We start from the raw sequence: 24,229 nt of genomic DNA on the forward strand, positions 1-24,229 counted from the left end.
AATAGCCCTCATTCATAACACCTATCTATGACATTTCAAGGATTGATTTGAGATATTACTATACACATAAATAAATTTGTTAATAATTAACCTACTAGCTAATTGTAGCGATCAAAGTCTTCATAAATTTTATCTGTTTATTTTAATAGAATAAAATATCTTTCATCTGTTTAATTCACTTCGTAGGCGTTTTGATTGTAAGAAGAAATAGCTCCTGGTGAAATAATTCTAGAAATAAAATGTATTAATTGAATACTTCTGAATATATTTATTTTATAGGTAGATGAAAATTAAATTGATTAAATATGTGATTCAACTGCAAAGCAAATTTACAATAAAAATTAACTGCTTTACCTAATATTTATTATGTAAAAACATAACACCATGTTTTTTTTTTAAGAATAAACGTAAATAATAAAAAAAATACATATTTAGTTAAACATGTGTAGGTTTGATTTTATTTTGATATTTCATGCTCAAACTTTCAATTGCAATTTGGATAAGAATTTTGATAGTATCTTTAATGAAACAGAAAATTTTAAGCCAATAAAATACATATAAGAAAATATTCTTAACTTCTTATCTAGATACCTACTGTAAACTTTTAATAATTCAAATTTATAGTTACAATAATTTAATATTTAGTAGAATATATAAATTCTCATAATCTTACCTACCTACCTAACATTACTTAATTTTCATTTATTACGTTAAAATACAGGCCCGGCCCAGTTTAATTGTAATGATAATTGAAATAATATAAATTAATTTATTAAGCACCAATTATGTTAAAGTTTATATATATAAACTTAAATTATTAAAAAACGTAATGTAAAGTTAGTCTAAGTTTAACATTACTTCTCCCTGTCGTGTCATTCTGTAGTGACAAAGTTTAGATAAAGACAAAAATTTTAAATTTGGACTTATTCATAACACGGTAGAAGATTAACAGCCTGATATTCTAGCCATGGTCAGGTACAGGAAAAAACCATGCCCAAAGTTCGGGAGTAGATACAGAGGTAACCGGTTACAACATCGTAGGAAATAAAACTTAACAATAGTAGAGATGGTCGGGCCGATAGTTTTTACGGGCATCGTTAAATTACCAAGCATGTCACGTCATTACTTCCTAAACTAAGCCAGTACAATATATATAAGTAACTGTCGGTTTAAACTACTTATTTTTTTATTTAAAATAACCTAAATCTAAAAATAACCGTTAAAAATAACAACAACAACATTAAGTATCATTATATATATAATTTGATGAATATTAATGATAATATAATAGAAAATATCCAATTTCTTTATCTATGTACGTACCCAAGTATGTAAAAAACTGTTAAAAATATCAACCAAAGCATTAAGTATATTTCATATCTAACTTTATGAATATTATTGTTGATATGATAAAATATTAGAAAAAATAATATAATACCTAATTAAATCTATTATGTTATATGTATGTAAATAAACTAAAATATGCGTTAAAAATAGCAGCCATAACATTGAGTATTTTTATGACTATAATGCCGTACAGAAAACCTAGATTTTTTGGTTAAATTTAATCGCAACAGCTTAAACGACAATGACGCCAAAATGTACCTTAAATCGTACACTTAAAACAATATTTACCATAATATTTATTAATTTATCTAAATGGACATACGTAGTAGGTGTCAACCAATTATCAGAATTGTAAAAACAGGACAATTATATTGAAATATCGTTTTACTAGAACATAGGTCCAAGGTTTTGCTAAAACAGTTAAATAATATTGAGATAATGTAACTTTGAAAATCAATGATTTCAGTGAAATACCATTAATTGTATTTGTTGATATACCTCAGTTCCAAAGAGTAAGAATTCAGGAAATAATTGCAAAAGAAAACGACTCTAGTTGTTACTTTTTGAAACGAAAATATTCTAGACTTCTGAAAAAAATATTGGAAGTAAAAACTAAACTGCATTCACTTATCGACTTGTTTCTCTGTGATATTTTGTTTAAAGAATAATTTCTCATACTTATCTCAAATTAACTGAATTTCAGACTTAAAATACTTTGGAACTGATGTACCGATGTAGTAAAAGAGTCACAAGTAATCAATATCAAATTAAAATTGTACAAAGTAACATCTTACCCGACGCGCTAGACTCGAGGTTTGAGAGGCGTGTGACCTGCGCAATGCGAACCTTCATCCCAAACCAACCCCTCCTCAGGCGGGTAGGTAGTTATAGCCCCTCGAGACGGAAGGAAGATACTTTGATAATATTCATAACGTTTCCCTTAGCTTAGTACAACAACACTTTTTGGAAGCTGATACTGGCTAAGACCAATTTCAAGCCAAACTGGTTTGTCTTAGGCCAAATCGGTTTATATGGAATACTTGACAATCGAGCAGTTATACCGGGGGTCATCTGATGATTTGTTATTATCGAAGTTTTTCGGTCTTGTAACACTAAACGTAACATAAGAGCATTGCCAATCTGATAAAGCATCGTACATACGTACGTCGAAATAGAAAAACGAAAACACATTGGTATGTAAAAGGCAAGGATACGAACTGGGGGAGATAATAGAAAGAGTCAACAGTTCTATCTATTGCGCCATTGAATTAAATTTAATTATTAATAATTAATATTTAATTCCAGGAAACTTTAGTTTCCTAAAGCTAAACTGAAACTAAGTAAGAAAACTGATGTCCCATGTAGAATAAACTGATTTGGCGTAAGACAAACTATTTCGGCCTATAATAAAGCTATTTATTTCGCTCATTATCAATATAATAGAAACCGATGCTTCCCGTATTCTCGGTACCCTTCCCCGTAGTGAAAGTTTCAAATAAATGTTATCAAGGTATTGTAAATATAGTTATAAGATTTGTTTTGAAAATGTGAATACTAGAAATGAAAGGCAAACCTTAATTTATTAAACCTTAATCGAAAATTAAATTATCTTCTTAAAAATAAAAGTATTTTTATAACCACATTTTATTATAAATTAAGAATAAAGTTTTACTCTTATTGTCTAATTGGCAACCATTATTTACGTTCACATAGTATAGAAAGACTTATTTCTCAAATTTATACATATACCACGCTAAAAATACTAAAATGTCATCCCATATCTATGGTGGTTTTAAAAAAATCTCAATACATCAATATGAAGGCCAAAACAGGAGCTAGAATAAATAATAAACTTCGATCACTATTTTAGAATTACAATTTAATATAGAAATCGGCAGTTAGTTAAAATAAAATTCGATCGGCATTGTAATGTTCGGTGAGAATTGCAAGTCATTACCGACTGACATAAAAAGCTTTCCCGATCTCTATTTCATATCTGTACTCTACAAGCTAGGGATTGATTTGATTTGCTTGTACTTGTAGAAGTTCATTCTTTACAATATTAATATGGTTGTTTCTTGTCCTTGTAATGAAATAAAATTGTAATGAACTGTCAAATTGTGCGTCAAAACTTTATTACAAAAAATAATTATTCATACAAAAATAAAATTTGAAATTAAAAAATATTTACGGTCAGTAGTCAAAATAAAAACTATCCCATCTCTCAAGTTGGATCAAACTGCACACAGTGTTCAAATTTGATTTAAATTGGTTCAGTAATATCGCGGATTAACAACGAGACACGACTTTTTATACATATAAAGATATCTGTCTGTAATAATTTATTCTTTGTGATTAATAAATGTTTAATGATTAATTGACACCAATCCTTTCATATTTGGTGTTTTCATATTTTCTGTCTATCTGGGTACTGTTTTATTAACTCTCCTCTGACTTAACTCTCATTGGTGAATGACGCGATATTCACTTACCACGAATTATACTTCCTATCGTTATTTTTATAGGAATGGATCGATAAAATAAATAACGAGAGTATAAAACAGTTATGGAAACACAAAATGATACCTTCATTACACACCGAACGGGCTTACAATAATATCAAATAAAGTTTAAAATTACACGAAAGTGTTTATTTAACAAATTTATATAAAACAAAGTGCAAATTGACAATTGTGTAAAACCGTTACGCTAACCGGCTGCCAGTGACGTAATATCTGACCAGTATTCAGTAAGGGCGCGTTCACATGAACATTAAACTTCCGCGTTAAAAATTTACTTTAAATATTATGTACGCAATCTTAATTGGTTTGTTTTGTTAGCGGATTTGATAAAAAAATTATTGGTTTTTATTTATTTAGACGAAACACAACTTTTTTTTCATAACAGAAGTCTGAGCTCTTTCCTACAACATGAGCTCTTTATCGACGAGAGTCCGATTAAAATGGTGACAATGAACATAAAAATTGATGAATTAGATATATTCTTCAGTAGCTTAGATAAATTAACTTACGGAAACCTAAATAATAACTTTCTATGCTTTTTTAAACTGTCCTATTGTAAAAGCTAAAATGAAAGAAGAAGTTTAATATTATGTATTATAAAGCATAAAATTCTTCTTCATTCGTTCATAATTTTAGCTAGTAGTAAGTAAATAGTAGTTAATTGTTACAGTAGCAACTTAAAATTAATGTTGTGTATCAGGTATAGGAATAAGTATCATTTAAGTACTACAACTTCTATGATTTTTAAGTAAAGAAAAGTTTTGAATAAAAATCATTCCAGTTCTTTTGGTGATTAGAAGAACAATAACAAAGTTTTTTATTGTTACATATTATTATAAATATAACGGATAAATCACAGGTAAATGTGTAGTATAATTAACTGCTAAATATTCTTAGCATTTAGTAAGAAGCTATTTTATATAACAAAAAGGCACTTCAATTAGATTCTTATCAGGATAACAAATTAATTTGGTCATTAAAATTTTTTTTTTGTCCAGTAAATTAAAAAAAATCATTCAATTAAACTTTTTTAATAAAAGTTAAAAAAAAAGATTAAATGTAATGAAGTGGAATCTAATTTTTATTTAATATTTAAGCTATAAATAGTAATTGCCTGGCAAACAACGAGGGGTGATCACTTTCCGGTTATCAGGCGACCCGAAGTACGACCGTTTGTCCTCCTCTTCCATTAAAAAAACTCTCCTTGAATGCTGATTCCACTGGACGTGAAAGTTACAAATGCAAATTATCGAAAATAAATTGAAACGCATATAAATTTAAAAAATTGGCGGTTGTAGAGCCGATAGAAGTGAAATTTAAGACTTTTAGTGTTAAAATTTGAAATTTAATAATACTAAAAAATATAATATTATTAATTTCAATTTATTTTTAAAACGTAGTTATAATTAGTATATTTGTCAAACAAAAACACTATTTCAACAATGCACAGTATCTATATACACATTGAACTTTTCACTAAAGCCATTCAATTCCATCTATAAGATATACACAGCACTAATGTTGCACAAAACTTCAGATTTGTAGCTACAGATATACTGCTGTAAGCATTTCGGTGACTCGAACACACGAGATTTTACCCATCCAAAAAGTGTTTAACTAAACATATATTTATTTATCGCGTTCGCTAGTCATGAGCGTCACCGACATGGTGACGCTAAGCTATAAGATGTTCCCCTGCTAAAAAGTGCCAAAGGCGGCTTTAAACGTTTTCGCTTCAATAAATCGCAACGTATTAAATAATCCAAATAAAGGACAAAATAACGTACTTTCATGAATAAACATTACTGTGGACTCTGCCTTATTTTTCCACAACACAAAAATCTGACGAACTCAAACAAACATATTATTTCTTACGTATGTGAACTGATATGTTGTGTCACTGTGACTTTTGTTCACATCAATATAGCTTATTAAATGTTGTAGATTTATTGTGCTAGCATATTTACAATTACGCACTGTACAGAAAATTCCAGTTTTAATAAAAGCACTTATTTTTTCAAAATAAATTCCTGTAAAAATATTTTTGATGTTAATAGAACCACCAAATCGAAAATAAATGGCGCTCAGAGAGACAAAAGGGCGCAAGAAACTTAATCAGTAGATATATTTTTTTTTTATTATTATATATTATAACTGAATATATAAATAATGATAAACAAACAATTTATATAGTAAAACAATGATTATCTTAATCTGGCTCCAGGCATTTTTTTATGAAAATAAGGGACAAGACGAGCAGGAGGTTCAGCTGATGGTAATTGGATACGCCCTGCCCATTACAATGCAGTGCCGTTCAGGATTATTGAAAAACCCAAAAATTCTGAGCGGTACTACAACTGCGCTCGTCACCTTGAGACATAAGTTGTCATGTCTCATTTGCCCAGTAATTTCTCTAGCTACGGCGTCCTTCAGAACGAAACACAGTAATGCTTATAAATTACTGCTTCAAGGCAGAAATAGCGCCGTTGTGGTACCCATAATCTAGCCGGCATCCGGTGCAAAGGAGCCTTCCAATTGTAAAACTATGGAATTGTTGAGCTATTCTGTTAAGTAGTAGAAAACCATAGCATTTCTTAAGAAAACTATCACATTTATTTATATCAAATGTTGTTTCAGTTTGAAGGTCTCCATCGCTAGTGAAAGGTTGATAAGACTTAGCATCTACTGTCTCAGAATTTTGGATTTTTCAAGAATCTTGGGTCTAGATAAGTTATTTGCAAAAACATGAAATTTCAGTACGACGCAATGAGCGTGTTAAAACGCACGAGTGCCTAGATCTTGTTATAAACGCACCAGTAGTGTAAACAGCGCACCACACCGAAGGTCGATAAACCACAGTTGTTGTGTTTCAGCACCCAGTGTGTTATGCAGACACAAAATAATACGATCACGATCGTACAAAGTTCCTTGTACGGATGATATTCATGTCTCTATTTCCGGTGCGATAAGTAGGTAATACTCACTACTAGCATACTAATTACATATAGAAAAATGCGCCGGTGGAACACGCCTAATGTGCATGCGCCTTATTTTACTAATGCGAAATCCCATGTATTTGAATAAGACGCACATAAAAAATTTGAGGTTATAAGATATATAATAGAGTGTAACTTATATTTAGTTCAAATGTTTTTTTTTAATTTTTATTTTAATTGACATTATTTTAAATAGTTTTTCTTGTTAAATTTTTGCTGGATATTATTAATAATAAATAAACATAAGTGCAATAAATACGCGAGAAGTATAAAACATCGTAACGCAATGCTATTGGCTGAAGTCTAGATAAACTTATGCAATGTTCCCAGATAATTACCATATCCAATGTTTTTTCAGTTATTGAAGATCTCAACGAGAATCATAATGCTAAGGTTCTGTTTTATGGCTACATTTTAAAGTGAAAATCAATAAAATTATAAACTAATTTGTTTGCACTTATGTATGCAAATACAAACTTCACTGTCCCAAGTGTACCTGCATAGGTCTATACTGTACTCCTATCCCCTGTGGGAGGCTAATCTTAAAATGCGAGGAACGAGGAACTAGGTAAGTTGTATATTACACCTTTTTATAAAGTCTATCACGGATGAAGCTATATTATAGCAAGGAATGTTATTATATATTTTAAGTAGCAATCATAGAATGACCACACGTAGCATATTATGGCTAAGTGACGTCACGGGTAGAGCTAATAAATAAAAAAATATTATATAGCCCTATATAATACTACACTTACCCAATAAGATTGATTATAAGTAAATAATTTCAAGGTTATGATAGGCGCAAGAAACTAAAACGCCGTCGCGTTGTTTGAGCTGTAGCAATGAATGCGCAGAAATAAAATATAGGGTCTCATTAGGAGAGTTGCGCGGCGCGCGGGGGTTAGACATGCGCAGATCGGCTTATGATAATGATGTCGGCGACTGTTACCTGAACTTTCAAACAATTTTTAAATTACATATTTAAAACTTTAATATTGATTATATCTGTATCAAGTGACCTGCCAGAAAGCGATGGAAAGGAGTATGTTGAAAATCAGAAAAAATCAAAACATTAGAAGTGACAGCATTAGGAAAAGGACAAATTGATAGATGCTCTTGAGTACGCTGCAACACAAAAGTGGCGCTGGACAGGTCATGTGGCGAGATTCATGGACAAAAGATGGACAGTAGAAACGACAATTTGGGAAGGACCATCTGGCAAAAGAAAAAGACGCCTCCCAAGAAACAGATGTGTAGATGACATAATAAAAATAGCAGGAAAAGAATGGAGAGGAAAAGCACAGAGGAGGGATACATGGAATAAGCTGGAGAAGGCCTATAACCGCAGTGGGGTTCCAATAACATAACTTTTATATTTTATATTACACGCGTAGTGTTATGATTATTATGTATTTGAACGTTGTTGGAATTAATTAAAGGCTTATAATTATTATTTATTATTATATCTATATCAATAAGGTATAAATAATATTTTTGCTGCGATCTCTGGTGGCTAGCTTACCGAACATTCTTAGAAAAGGACTGAGAGCATTTGGGGCACATGAGTACCCACCAACATACTTGGTCTTGAAGACGTCCCTCTTCAAAGATAACCGTGTATGAGCCATCGCCTGACTGAGAGGAGTCCATATTGCACCTTTTCAGAACATCTTCGTAAGTCGTGGGTGTTGTCCACCACTGGATTGGAGTTCCGAGAAGATGCGTTTTGCTACTCTACTCTATGACATGCGAGATCCATGGCTGCACCATCGCCTCATCAGATAAATCTCTGATTTGAATACCCCCAGCCTGTACACGCTTCATGGTGTCTGATGTCATCATTATGAACCAGTGATTGCTGCCCGTTGGCCTGAAGTCTTAGGCTGAGATTTATAGACCGTACTCAGACTGTGCTAAGACTTTACATACTGACTTTACGCCTATAAGTAAAGTCTTAGCAAAGCGCATTTGTATAAATAAAATAATTCGTACACCTAACTAAAAACACAGCAAATCCAACAGGATGTGCCTCCATAGAGCTCAAAACAGTATAGTAAATATACTAAACTCGGAAATCCATGAGTACCTGGAAATCCTAACCATATTTGACGAAGTAAAACGATACTCAAATGAAATATAAGGCTCGTTTGACAATTCACTTAAACCTGCTATCCATTATGCTCTTACAGCAAAATCTGATTAGAAGATTAAAGAGAGCCAATGTGCTACCTAACTATGGAGAGATGGAGCAGTAGCTCCACCTGGCCAAACCTCTTGCAACTCACCTGATTATAGTCTTGACAGATCGCAGGTCTAAATGAAAAAACTCAATAATCCTCAAATATAATTATGTAGTTGAGGCACTGGATACATGAAACGTCAATCATATTATCATTTAAGTCTAACATGGGCCAATACGGCGCTACCCTTCCCTTCATTGGTTAAATATTAAATTTTTAATACGTTCCCCCAACGATCGTGTGTTCGGGTGCAGCTGACAAGCCGTTCTCGGAATGTGTACTAAAAACATGTTGAATGAATTGTTTGTGTAGTGCAGCTTTTGGTTTCAAAATGTATAATTTGCTGTTTGTTTAACTCTGGATATTTACATTCGGATTTGAATAATTATTTTTGTATATTATAGCCAGATTTATAAGAAATAGTGAATGTAGCCTAGAAGAAGCTTCCTTTCTCTATGATTCAAAAAAAAACTTTATTCACTGTAAAAATTTAAATGTTACTAGCTGAGCCGACAGAGGTTGTTCTGTTCATAATAAATAAAATGCTGTTTTTATGAATTTGTCAATCAAATATATCATAACACCAAGAATTATCTTGTAAGATATGCTCCCTGTCAATGACGTTCTATATTATGTATAGAACGTCATGCACCCTGTTGTTAACTATAATGAAATTGTTTCACAGCAGAACTGTCAAACCGTGCGTCAATAAATTCTCTCATAGAAAATATTTCCATACAAGAAAAAAATTGGAATTAAAAATAATTATGGGTCTCAAATCGAAATAAAAACCATCCTATCTCTCAAGTTGGACTAAACTGCACTCCGTGAAGTAATCCCCATTAAAATCCGTTCATTAGTTTAGGAGTCCATCGCGGACAAACAACGTGTCACGTAATTTATATATATATTAGATTTAGTGCAAGTCAGGATGAAGTACAAAAGTTACTTAAAAATAGTATATAGCAATCATCTTTATTCATAAATAACTATAATCTTAGAAACATTAGTTCCAACTATCTTTATCGTTTAAATAATCTTTCACATTATAATAGGCCTTAGATGTTAATTAATTCTTTACACATTTACATGTTTAACAAAAAATTCTCAGAACTACATACCTATATGTTTAAATTTTGTTCCGGTACCTAGCTAGTTAATAAAATAAATATAGGAATAATTAATTCGTTTTAAAAATCTTAGTTACATTAATGTTAACTAAATTAAAAACTTATTCAAAATTTAGTTACCTATGCATTACAGTGGATAATGTAGTGGGTTTTACAATCATAAATTTTATTCAATTGTAATTTAGTGATGAAATTTTATTGTAATAACTGTTTATACTTACAATTAGTAGGATTATTAACAGTAAAATCAGAGTTATATAAAGAGTCTTTTCATTTTTCAACAACCTGGCCAACAAATGGAAGACTATATATAATACTTTAGCTATACTACACACAAAATTCAGAAGAATTGTTAAAATGTGATGTGATTATGCGTTTTTAATTAATAATAATAATAGGCTAATAAGCTATTTAAATTATTATAAATTTGATTGTATACAAATTTTATTCATTTCGGAAAGAATACTAGTTTTTTTACTTTCAATGTGTGATTTCATATCCTATTCTAAATAAAAATATTCGAATTTGAACTAATAGAATTAAAACTCAAAAATCAACTCTAACCCAATTCAGTTTCTTACTCGTTTATTGTGTCTATTACATTTAAATCCAGCACCCACTAATATTAGCAATTAAAAAAAAATCACCAAATCTAAAAATAGTACTAATAAAAAAACCTGAAATTATTTACTAAAAATATGTCATTTTTAATAGCACAGGTCAGTTAATTTTGAGCTTGAAAAAAAAATGCATGTAAAATATGAATTGAGATGTGTTTCAATATAAAGGTACATTCATACTGAACACAGGGCGCGTGCGTCTGTGCGTCAGTTGTATTCTCACTTATATAATATAATATGTGAATTATGTCTATTTATTTGTTTTGGTTATCAAACTACATACTGTTACTTCAAGGAATTAATAAAATAACTACAAATTGTGAAATTTTCGAGGACATATTATAATTCTCTTAATTACTCAGTTAATAAATTATTATAATTAATAAAATTATAATTAATCAATATATAATTATATAAATTAACAAATAAATACTAACATATCAAAATAAAACAATATTAATATGACAAAATAAAAAATATATTACTTTATTTCGTTGTTAAAACTTGTGAATAAACCTAATATGATTGGACGAAAAATCATCAATTTTTTAAATGTTTATTTTAATATCTACTACGAAACCATGAGGAGCTTCATAAAGGCAATTCAAATGTGATCAAACCGAGCACTAAAATGTCCAAAATGGAAAGGACCAATTAGGAAAGAAGTACAATAAGGCATTTACCTTCTTTTCATTAAAAGGCATAAAAAGGCATTTATTTTCTCAAAATTGATTCCTTTAGAATTCTTTTTGTTGACATTTCTAATAACTACTAGATACTACTACCGCTCCGGAAACAAATAGAACTCTGAGAGAGAAGAAGCGGCGCAAGAAACTCTCCCTGCATTCTTTTTTATGCGCTCTTTTCAATAAAAATATACAATATTGTACAGTCATTTCTATCGCTATAAAATAATCACAATCTAGTCCCAGGCTGTCCGATCATTTAGATATCCAGCAGTGGATTTACGACAGAGCCATTTTTTTATAAAATATTTAAATTTATTTATAGATAATGCCTTAACAGTGGCTGGGACTTTATAGAAGTGTATACATTTACCCTTAAAGCTATTCTGTATCTTATGACAGATATGACAGATAATGTTAGCAAAATTACTAACAAATTAAATGTATCAATTTGTATTAGGCCGTGTCTTTATATATCGAATTCTGCGAAAAACGCTTTGGAGCTAAAGAGAAAGAGTATACGACGAGTGAAAGAAATGGTAGATATTTTGTTTGCCGTTGTTTGTCTATGTGGACGAGGCCTTAGGTATTGATATAATAACCCAATCATGTGTGAGTGGGGCGAGCACAGGACGTGTTCTATAATATTGTATAAAATATAACAGTATGTATAAACTTTTTAAAAAATTGGCGAGTTAATGAAAAAATATCAGAGTGAATTTTTACGATGCGCGCGCACTCTGTCACGCAAATTCGACACCCTGACGTTAGCTGGTCAACTAAATCAAATCCAATCAAAATCAGTTTATTCACGTAGGTCACGGAAATGACACTTATGAATGTCAATAAAAAACCGTTAAATCCGCTACCGCTACTTCGTAAAGGGTTGAGCTAATGAGAAGAAGTAGCAAGAAACTCATTGCCACTCTTTTATCATTATCAAGATTTACATTTAAGTACATCGATTTACAAATCATTTCAAATTACAATATAACTAGATCATTAGTATCATCTTTCAGCTAACAAACCTCTTGTAACTCATATGTCTATCTACTGAACCAATGGACGAGAATTAAATAATTTTCTATAAATAATTTCAATTTATATATACAATAGTTTTAAAATATATTTTTTTATTTTCATTTGTTGTATTTAAATACCCTCTAAAAACCCTCTTTATTGCAATATTGCTTTTTCTACAAATGTAAAATATTTTTTTAAGGTATTTTGTTTTATATTCGCCAAAGAAGGAAACGAAACGAGAGGTGAAGAGAGAATAGGTGTATTTAGAATGTGCTATATTTACAGAAGGACGGACAGAACCAAAATAGGATTCCCGTCGGTTACAAGGATACAACCCTTGTAGTTATAGTTTGAAACCCTAAAACGCTTTGTTATTACTTGAACAGCGCCACCTACCGGTCTTTATAAATATAAACTAAGCTACAAGACGCCCATGCAAACATACATGTATAAAATTTAATCAATCATTTTAGTGAAGCATACAAAAGCATAGTGTAAGCATATAAATAATATTATATTACCTTTGTATTTATGTTTTGAAATACGGATCCCTAAAATACAAAAGAAATAACTGTAAAGATGAATTGACTAAGCTTCTTCATATTGACTGACTGACACTTTTGCGCAGAACTTAAAGAGTCCATTGCGCATCTTGTATCGATTTGGGGAATATGCCTTTTCAAGTATTATATGTTTCAACCCCCTATAAATATTAATGTAACAGCGTGAAAAAGTCAATAAAAATGAATAATTACAAACAGAATTTCAACAAACTTTGTTAAAAACACAGGCTTACTAACAGAAAATGCGACAATTTCTGTGATGTGGGATACTGCGCATCTTTTACAAGTTGTTACGCAGCCACTAATATCGTTTCTCGAACAGAAAATGAAACTCGAATTTGAGTATTGATTAAATTGAATCGAGATGCAGATAAATTTTTCAGCCATCAAATATTGACAACTTTAGCTATATATAAATGTTTCGTGCCAATAACTTTGACTTTAAAGAATGACCATGGGACACTTTAAAACTTATTTGGGTATTCACAATAAAAAATAAGTATTACAATTGTACTTCATTAAAGCTTTTAACAATATGATCATTTTAAAAAAATATTTTTAAAATCTACTACTTTCTCTTTGGAATACTATCTTTTGTAACAAAATCTATCACAGCTTTTATATTGCCATTTAAGAACGCTTAAGAGATTCAATTGTCAAAAAAATCAGACGTTTACGACCTGAATTATCAATCCGAATTGGTGAAGGATTACCTTCACCAATTCGGATTTCAGAAGTTCAAATTTGCGAATGCGAATAAGCATGTGACCTGAGCAAGCGCTCAGATCACAAATTGAACCTAAGCTAAAACTTAATAGATTTGAAATGTAGTCGATACAAAAAAGTTGCACGAACTTACAACACTTAGGATCGAGAAACACTAGTAGTCGCTGCCGGTCTGTTCAAAATGCGCAAGACAAAAATCGGCACAAGCGCATCAGAGGTGCCTTTGAGGCGGCCATATTTTATTACTCTTCTTTTTTCCAACATGCTTTGAAGTAAAATAACGCCATTCATGGAAGTCAGGTATAAATTTCACGTCAAAAGTTTTTGTAACGAATTTTATCGGCGGCTCGAGCCCTTACAATTGGGCCTACCCAGAATCGTTTAATGGGCTTAAGAGCATTATTTACTTTCATATAAATGGATTAAAGTATTTGTAACACGTCTTTGAAAATATGACAATAGAAATTTAAGTAAGAATTAAATTGCGAGCAAATTTTTCGTAAGCTGTAGCACAAAAATTACAAAATTCGCGTAGTAGGTATTTAAAATATACCTATTCGTACTATCTGGGGCGATTAATAGCATAATATGCTAATGAATTAAATGAACGAATAAAATCTAGAAGGGCGTTGTAGATTTTGACGGAAATCATAATGAGTGACCGAATTCAAAAGAATTAGGTTAATATTGAAGCATTTTATGTGCTGTTTATTACAATTCGTCTTCACATATCAAAAAATAGATTTGACATTTCTATAGCTATACATACATCTTAACACAAAAGCTTTAATAGATTACAATAAACGAATCAATTCTCCATATTTATCTATACTTAAATAATTATCTAGGTGTATACTTACCCTTTGCAGTCTTTTCTTTCTTAAAACATGGTCAGTTGATGAGAAAATTTCTTGATACAGCGAACGCCATTCGTCTCTTGCCGGCGAAAACTTACTGGAGCTTCCGAAGTGCAAAGCTCACTCGATATCCGAAATTTTCTAGCCCTGTTTTATCTACGCTACCATCGGCTCAAACGCCATCTGTCACGAAATGAGCGAACTACATTGTAAAGACAACCTACTAAGTTTTGTCGTTTGTCGCGCAAAATGAATCGGCAATAGGTATTGACTATTTATTTTGAAAAAATATTTTACCTGAATAAATAAACGACTACTAAATATAAATTATTTTCATCCTACTACTAACTACAACTAACCAATCGATTTTTTTGATGTTATATAAAATTGTTAAAATATTAAAAAAAAAAATCTTATAAGAGCCATCTATGAAAATATATGTGAACTACAACAAGGCAACCATGAAGGTTAACTACCAACAATGCTTTTAAATATATTTAGTTTTTATTATTTACACTAGATGGCGCTGAAAGCAAAGTTTAAAAATATGTTTAGTAAAAATGTTATTTTATTTACTTACCTGAAAATTATTTGTCTTTTTATTAGTCTGAACGTAGACTGCATGGTATGAAAATAATATAGTTTAACATCAACACCACCGAACCCCAAATAAGTTTATTGAAAACGAAACTGATAAAATGAAACCATCAAAGATAGTTTGTACATTTTATAATAATAATATTATTATAATATGTCCATACAACTCAGATGCCGTGCCATAATAATGGTTAACAATCATTAACCATTTTATATCTAGCAAACGTCTGTCAAAGCAAGCAATATGATTAATCAAATCGGCGACTAATCTCATTGAGCATGCATTATTCAAATACCAGCAATGTTATCTTGCCTCGTCAAAACATTGTCGTACTTATATTGTTTGAGACAAGATTTGAAAAATGGTGTACGACCGCAAACACACCTTTAATGCAGTCAATCTCATAATCTAAGACTACTATCAGATGGACGGAGGAACATTAATAATATCTTACAGAGCTTTTGATTCGAACTGCTTTCGGATTATCGTGGGTTGGCGCGCATTGTTACTAAATTCATCTGCAAAACTGGGAATACATGCAAAATGTACTTATTACAATACTATATAAGACCAGGTTTTCCAATTTCTATTCTATTAGTATGTAAACATTGGGGCTCACAAATTTTGGTGTATAGTGTTGATTGATGCATCTACTATAACGTAATGAATAACTCTTATGTTTTTATTTATTAATTTACGTTTATTTTTTTAACTTACTTGTGTATGGATCAGCAAGTGTCGTGATGGTTGAGGATTTTTGTTGCCTTACTTTACTTAAACTTTTATTTCAAAAAATTTTGGAACGACGAAGCTGTAATGTTGATTTAAAAGAGTGGCATTGAGTTTCTTGCCAGTTCTTCTCACGTAAGCTCAATTTTGGACATTCATAAGTGTGATTTCCTTGACCTAGATGAATGAAGTGATTTGTTTTGATTTGAAATTGTTTGTAGGTGTAATTTATTGATTTTTATTTTTTGCAATCTGGGAGCTTTAAACTTAAGAAACTGAAGCCAAAAATCACTCTACACTGACCGCAGTTACGTCCAGAGAACTTGATATAAGTGATCACTGCAGTTGTTCTGTATTAAGTGCTACTACTGTTTCCGATACCGAAGTGGCAGTGGGCAGGGCACATAGCTCGACGGACAGATAGCCTTTGGGGCAGTAAAGTCCTCGAATAGGCCCACATGATGGACCGATGATCTAGTCAAAATTGCCCTAATAGGATAGTCATCTAAACTTAGCGGTAGCGCAGGACTGATCGTCGTGGAGATAGTTGGCGGAGGCCTTTCTCCAGCAGTGGACGTCTTCCGGCTGATGATGAATCTAACAAAGATTCATTCCATCCCTCTGTAACCATAAACTTTTGTTTCTGGCATTTGTGTCTCTAATATTAAACAAAAGTAAACATTAAACATGAACCTAATGTAGACAGTGTTATGACGCTTGGCGATATCTAGTTAATTGATGATCCAATTGGTCTGCCGAAAGGGTTACGAGAATAGGCTTGAGTGCTTCCCTTATAAGCTCAAGTTAGGATATCAACCCCACCATCTGGATGTGTGGCGTTCCTCCACAACGTGGTTTTCAATGAACTTTCTTTCACGTTCAACCTTCAGGAATGAGCTTTCTTCCGCCATGGTTCCAGGAAGATACGACATGGGTGCAAAACATCGCGTACACTTTTCTAAAAAGCCTATAATGTGGACGATGGTGATCACTTAAGATCAGAACCCTTCGCTTGTTTGTCCTCGAACTCCTAAGTCATGTATTAATAACTTCTCGCGGGATAAAATTTTTCGCTTTTGGACTGTTTTCTTCGAATAGCAACACCGGTTTGATTGCTTTTATTGTGCGAATACTACGTGGACGGCCTTATCTTTGGCTTATTCTTTTTTCACTTTTCTTTCACAGAGTAGGTTTCATTTAAACTGTCAATAGCGTCAGTATACAAACACTGAACTAACACTAAGCAGAAGAGTTTCAAAAATGATTTGGCTCCATATCTCCCAAATTCAGTTCTATTTATCACCCCACTGTACTTTAATGTCACACGATTATTCAACTCAGACACGCGCGGAAGTGCGAAAATATATTCATAAAAGAATTACAGGTTCCTAATTCAAACAGGATGTTATTGTTTCTTTTAATTCTAAAAGTATTAAATGCCAGACTAAGGACAAGACGTGTCTGTTCACGAAATACTCAAGACTTCTGTCTCGCAGCCTATTGGTTAGATATAACAGTCCTCCATTTATCATACTAGATACACTTGCCAGGCTTTCTTTAACTCGCATCAACTCATTTGCTCTTTTCGTACTCCTAGCTTGAAAAGGTCAAGCCATTCGTTATCTGATTGTGGAATGCAGTCCTATATTTCCTAATCTTACTCCCTCTTAAATTTGACATAACCTACTTTCATCTTCTCCTTATAACACAACTGATCTTATCACATCTTAAATGGACTTATAACATTTACCAGTTGGAGGCTCCTTTGCACAGTATGCCGGCTAGATTATGGGTACCACAATGGCGCCTATTTCTGCCGTGATGCAGTAATGCGCAAGCATTACTGTATTTCTGTATTTTGGTCCGAAGGGCGCCGTAACAAATGAAATTACTGGGCAAATGAGTTTTAGTGCCGCTCAGAATTTTCGGGTCTTTCAAAAATCCTGATCAGCACTGCGTTGAATGGGCAGGGCGTCGCAATTACCATCAGCTGAACGACCTGCTCGACTCGACCCTTATTTTCATAAAAAAATGGAAATACTTGGGGAAATAAAAGGTGGCGCAATAGGTTGTACCATTGACTCTCACCACGGAGTCTCCGATTCGATTCTCGCCCGTCACGTACCAATGCGTTTTCTGTTTTCAAATCTCACTCATTTGCACGTTACTTTATTCGACGCTTTAGAAGGTCGGCAATGCTCCTGTGATTAATGGTTAAACTTTCAAGTCCGAACACAATGCAAGCTCACTGCTGTTTTCGGCAGAAATTAGTGTTTTGGAAGTACATAGAGCCCCTTCCGGACAAACATTGTACAAGTATATATAATATTTATATTAAGTATATATAACATTAAACAATGAGGCAACCTGGCACCAGGCTATGATTGTCTTTAGCAGTTCCATTTTCATTTCAGCCGGAAGACGTCCACTGCTGGACAAAGGCCTCACCCTAAGATAACCATTACGATCGGTCCTGCGCTGCCCTCGAATTGTAGGGGACCCAGTGCTCTGTGAACAGCTAGATCACCTGTTTATGCGTAGAAACTTCTACGTATTTATCTCGGGAGTCTTTTGAAGTGTTGTTTGGCCTGATTCCTGCCACCGAATTCCACCTTCGCACGACACGCCATCTGTGGCGGTTTTCAAGGAACACAGAGAATGTGAGCGGCGATGATCACTTAATATCAGGTGACCCGTAAGCTCCTATGTCCTCCTCTTACATACAAATTCCACGTTTCTATTTATTTTGGTATTTTTATAACTAGATGTGACTAGAAGTATACTAGTAAGTGTATTTGGTTTATATTGGGGGCTACCTATTATAATATATTGCCGCCCAGGACTGTCAAGAATCTACTTCAGTTTAAGTAGCCAAGTTAGTAATTTCAATAATTTCAGCATCGTTCAAACTGACCAACAAATAGGTAGTATTCACACACTTCGCGACATTTGGTGGTGGTATGAAAAGGTTACCTTCTAGCTAACATATGCAAAGGAGAGTCTCATCACTACAAAATACAAACAGAACCTACCGCGTGATCCATCGAGGAATATATCCCCTCCTTGTAAGAGGATTGACCAAACATAATCTACTGAAAGACCATGGCAAATATAATGTGTACGTTGTAGACAAAATTCATGGTACGGAGTCCTCTACATTAAATCAACATACTTAATACAACTAAAATTTCGTAAAAACATAGAATGACAATGATTTATAGAAAGCGTTCGAACCCCGCGACCTACAAAGTAAAGCAACCTTCGTATTTTCGACTCTTTGTTGGCACGTGGTGGCCCCTCAGGTTTGGTTGTCATGTCATTGGTGTTGATCATTTATCATAGCAGAACGCGAGAGACTCAATGGCACGGCGTCTAACAGGCGGTTGCATTGAAATATCGGAAAATCCAAATTGTTTTGCGAAATGTTGCTTTATATGTGGATCGTTCAGGCTGTTACTTTCATTTACAGGGTGTTTGTGTGTGTTATCGTTCAAGTCTCAACAAATAGTTATAATATCAACAATAAAAACCAATATTTTTATAATCATAATTTATTTTTATCATTTTCACCAAATTTTCATTCTCAATACATTTTAATATTTCATACATTAGGTACAATAATTTAAATGATCTTTTAGCGTATTTATAGCTCTCATTTAAATTGGAATGAACGATAGATGCTTACGATTGTAATTAATTACAAAATAACATAAGTAAATAAACAATTTTTACAAAATATTCATATGCAATCAACTTAGTTACAAAAAAAAAATAAGCCACATCCTATTGCACAGTAAATTTACAATATTGTACTTATGAGATTGTGATTATGATAAATATCATTGTAACATTGCATAATTTACAAAACTTTGTAATATTATTTACAAATAATAAATAAACGAAGAAAAGGTTGGAAAGAAAAATGGTTAAACACTGGCGCATAGGAACTACTAAAACAATAATGATGATATTATAAAGATTACAGCTTAGACGTCATCAATGACTTAAAATGCATCCATGCTCACGGTGTAAGGAATATGTGAAAAATTTAAATCGAAATAATTTGTTATGTAAGGATTAATACACAAATAAAATTTGAAAAAACAAAATTTAATGAACGATGTCGAACTCGAACCCACAAAGTGAGGGTTATCACTTTAAAAACATAACAAATTATTTAGATTTAATTTAGTCAAGAGTGACATCTTAAGACAATTTCCTAATTTGCAAATATTGGGGTTGAGCAGGTTATCAACTGTAAAGTAGATTCTGTAGATGAAGCCACAACCTGAGAGTTGAACAAAGCATACAACATTTTGTGATGTTACGTCACTCGAACGGTTGGCTCAGTTGGTTAAACGGCACGGCACGAAACGCCGGAGGTCTTGGATTCGAGTACCTACCGCATCGTTCATAAAATTTAGTTTTTTAAATTTTATATTGACTGTGACATGACACTAATGAATTTATATCTATAAGAACGTCTAAAGGAGAAATGATAAATATCGGAATATTTAATTGCAAATTATTTTCAAATAGACACTCTATTTTTGCCAACAAAATAAAATGCAATCCAAGAATAGCCTTTGCTTAGTGAGAAAGATGAGCAAATAGTGTAACCAGTTCCTTTAACCTAAAGAACAACCGCTCAAGTTCAACATGAAGAACGCTTAGCGGAAATTTAGTCTTAATGGATTTGAACTGTCACTAGTCAAACTTAAAAGTAATATGAAAAATTAAATGACTAATAGTTGAATATTTCTATTGATTTTCGTAGAAATTTAACGTAGCCAATTATCGATAAAATGTATCGATATGATGAAGCTATGAATGCAATTCTATAAAGGTTAATTAGCTTGACGAGTTACCCTATTGATGTCAAATAGTGTGTATTGGATGCAAAATTTAAGTAATTTTAAATAATAAACATTCCCTATGTTCACTGGAACAACTTATTAGCAATTGCCAGTTGGCAATTCAATTCAACAAACTGTGAAAAGTACTCTCATAGCCGAATCAGCTGTTGTTTCATACATCCACTAGTGTATTAATTATATCTTCATAAAGTATATCTATTTTATAAAAAGGTAAGTAAACAGACAAGTAACGGTTGATTTAATGAAATTATGAATAGCAATTTGCAAGCATGAGACAAGTTTAAAATTTAACAAAACAAAGTAATAAAAAAGGAGAACAATATAAAGCCAAAACAAAACATTTAATTCCTTAAAATATATTATACGTACTTAAAGCGTACTTATAGGAAGAAGAGATAATTTAATTACGTTTTAGTTTAAGTACAATCAGTTCATTAACAAAATCGTGTTATGTACATGTAAAGAGATTCTTGATTAAAATTATTTATTTCACAGTTAGCAATTGCAATTTTTAATTAAATAATAACAAATTTCAGCACATGCAGTAAATTTGCAACTTTTGAAAGATTTCCTGGTGATACGTATTCCAAATAATTGGCTCGATTAATATTATGTTACAGCAGGGGTGCTCAAGCTTGAACTGCTGGCGATCTACCTCAAAATTTGTACACTACGATCGATCGGCTCTGAGAGGCTTCGAGTATGTGTGATGAAGGATTGTCGCCCAGGTAGAGTGTCACGATGACATAGATATTAGTTTTGCGCAAAATATGCATTCTTTTAGTCAAGGTAAGTGTAGGTCTGCTCTTAAATATCAATGAAAAAACTCATAATTATTATTTAAAATTGCGAGTTTATTGGTTCTTACAAAACAAACGCGTTCTAAAGTTCTAAGCTTAACTAAAGAGTGACTTTGGATGTTGAAGCGTGACACTGCATGTCCTGAGCATACTTTTCATAAGATGGTACGTAATTACCGATTTTAGTTTATTATACCGGATTTTTTTCTCGAGATCGACTCAAAAACCACTCGCGATCGACCAGTCGATCCCGATCGACCGTTTGAGCATCCCTGTGTTACAGTATCTTGATACGAGATTTTGTGTTATTGGTCTTTGCAAGCCACAAACAGTTATTGCATTTGCTTTGAGCCATTTTGGACGCAATCACGAGATTACTTGAAAAAAAAAATGCTGAAAGAAATATATTATTATCTAATTCTAGCTTAATAATTATTATGTACATTAATAAAGGAACATAAAATAATTCATTAGTCATCATAAGTAGACACTAAGCTGAATATATTAATATTTTAAAATCCTACAAGTAAGAATTATTTACAATGTTTCGTAATTTTAAGAATTCTTAATCATGCTAATTTCTAAAAGTTCACAGCTCTCTTACAAGCCTTTTCTAATTTTTAATATGTCCACACTATAATAATTAATTGTACTAACAATGCAGATCAAGATTTTGCATTCATCTCGTGATTTGATTTTCAAATTTTTTCCCTGTACATTTCCGAATTTGTCAAATCGATGGCTCAATATTTTTATGATACTCTAAGTAAATGTAATTTCTCAAACACAATTGCATTACATTAATATAACATAGCCATCATAATTATAACACTAGTTATTCGAATATCTATCTTATAAGATTAGGTAGGTAATGTATTACGAACATTTAGCTTATGACTAGGCAAATTTTCTTTTTCTAAAACTTTAACATTACTGACGCGTTCGACAACATTTGCAATTAAAATTAAAAACACGACTTTGTTGATGTTTACAAAAAAACAAAACTCTCGCCTCTTAGCAAAACATTTGATTGTGGAAACTTCTAAATTTAACTTCTATATTTAGTCACTTAGATTGTCCTTTTAGTGTCACTAACACAACAATAAGTTCAACAACGAATTCGCTCTAGTAAATTTTTCGAACAGCGAATAACTGATTCAGTCTAGTTCTTGTAGCATAGCAACAAGAAACAATGAGACTTCATTCAGCTGATTTAGTAAATCAGTTATCCACTATTCGAAAAATTCCACTGATCCTATGCGGACAAATGAGCGAACTGACTCGGGTGAAGATCGAACTGGTACGGGTGGCCATATGGATTCATATGATATGGAACAATATTCATTGAAGCCATCTTATGTTCCTTCTTCCACTTCATGCGTCTGTTCTGGAACCAGATCTTGATCTGTCTCTCAGTGAGACACAGCGCGTGAGCGATCTCAATTCTTCTCCTTCGGGTCAAGTAGCGATTGAAATGGAACTCTTTCTCCAACTCCAGCGTCTGGTAGCGCGTATATGAAGTCCTTTGGCGTTTCGTTTCTCCGTTGGCGTTAACTGTACCTGGAAAATGTTAATAGGGTATAAATAAAATTTCATATGAATGGTTTTATGAATTATTCTGATCGGAAAACGAGATAAGTTAATATTAAGGGCTTGATGTCTGTTTTAACAGCTATGAATAGCTGTCTCGATCGAGTTCGTGCTACGCTTGCGCGATTGTGATGTGCAGCTTGCGGCAATGTGCACGACTCAGACTTGAGCCACTTTTAAATAGTAATACAGTAAAAATACACTTTATTTGTTATTCACGAGAATCCATGGAGTCTCCAAAGAAATAGTTTTTATATTTTATTAAATTACGTTGAATTTATGTCATCAAGATAGGAGTATACCTGATATAACATGTTATAATCACGCGTTTATTCTTAATAAAATTTATAAATTAATTCTGTAAATTATGTTGATCAATATTCTAATGAAAGTGTTTTAATAATTGTAATTGTCATTTATATATGTGTCTTGATGTAGGTTAAACAATAGAAATTGTTAATCCTGTTATCTTAATATATTTATTACTTTGCGATCATTTTTACAAGTACCTACTATATTTTTGAATTTGTTACCAGTTAGCCTTGACTATTGAAGGAAGTAGGAAAGCAAAATAACTGTTTTTTATATCATAATAAAAATCATAATAATATCAGCCGAAAGACGTAAACTGCTGGACAAACGCCTCCCCCAAAGATCTCCACGACGATCGGTTTTGCGCTACCCTCATGCAACGTTGTATTTTCATTTGCAAATTAATCATTATTTTGTTTTGTGTATGTATTTTACCAGTGGGAGGCTCCTTTGCACTGGATTCTGGCTAGATTATGGGTACCACAACAGCGCCTATTTCCGCCTTGAAGTAGTAATGTGTAAGCATTACTGTGTTTCTGTCTGAAGGGCGCCGTAGCTAGTGAAATAACTGGGCAAACGAGTATTTGTATTGTCGCTCAGAGTTTTTGGA

The 24,229-nt window shown here is 32.3% G+C and overlaps 1 protein-coding gene and 1 long non-coding RNA gene across 2 annotated transcripts in view; both read right to left on the reverse strand.

Annotated features, from left to right (window-relative positions):
• LOC126966908 (uncharacterized) overlaps positions 1–14,792 on the reverse strand; it is a 28,834-nt gene extending 14,042 nt beyond the window's left edge. The window contains exon 1 of the long non-coding RNA XR_007729845.1: positions 14,717–14,792. This is a non-coding gene — a long non-coding RNA (uncharacterized LOC126966908). The remainder of the gene's footprint in view (positions 1–14,716) is intronic.
• Positions 14,793–20,479: 5,687 nt separating this feature from the next.
• LOC126966866 (homeotic protein Sex combs reduced-like) overlaps positions 20,480–24,229 on the reverse strand; it is a 58,928-nt gene continuing 55,178 nt past the window's right edge. The window contains exon 3 of the mRNA XM_050811139.1: positions 20,480–23,277. Within this exon, the coding sequence (XP_050667096.1) occupies positions 22,973–23,277 (305 nt within the window). The 3' untranslated portion in view covers positions 20,480–22,972. The remainder of the gene's footprint in view (positions 23,278–24,229) is intronic.

Source organism: Leptidea sinapis, chromosome 11, assembly GCF_905404315.1.
Source record: "Leptidea sinapis chromosome 11, ilLepSina1.1, whole genome shotgun sequence".
In the NCBI taxonomy this organism is placed as follows: Eukaryota; Metazoa; Arthropoda; class Insecta; order Lepidoptera; family Pieridae; genus Leptidea; species Leptidea sinapis.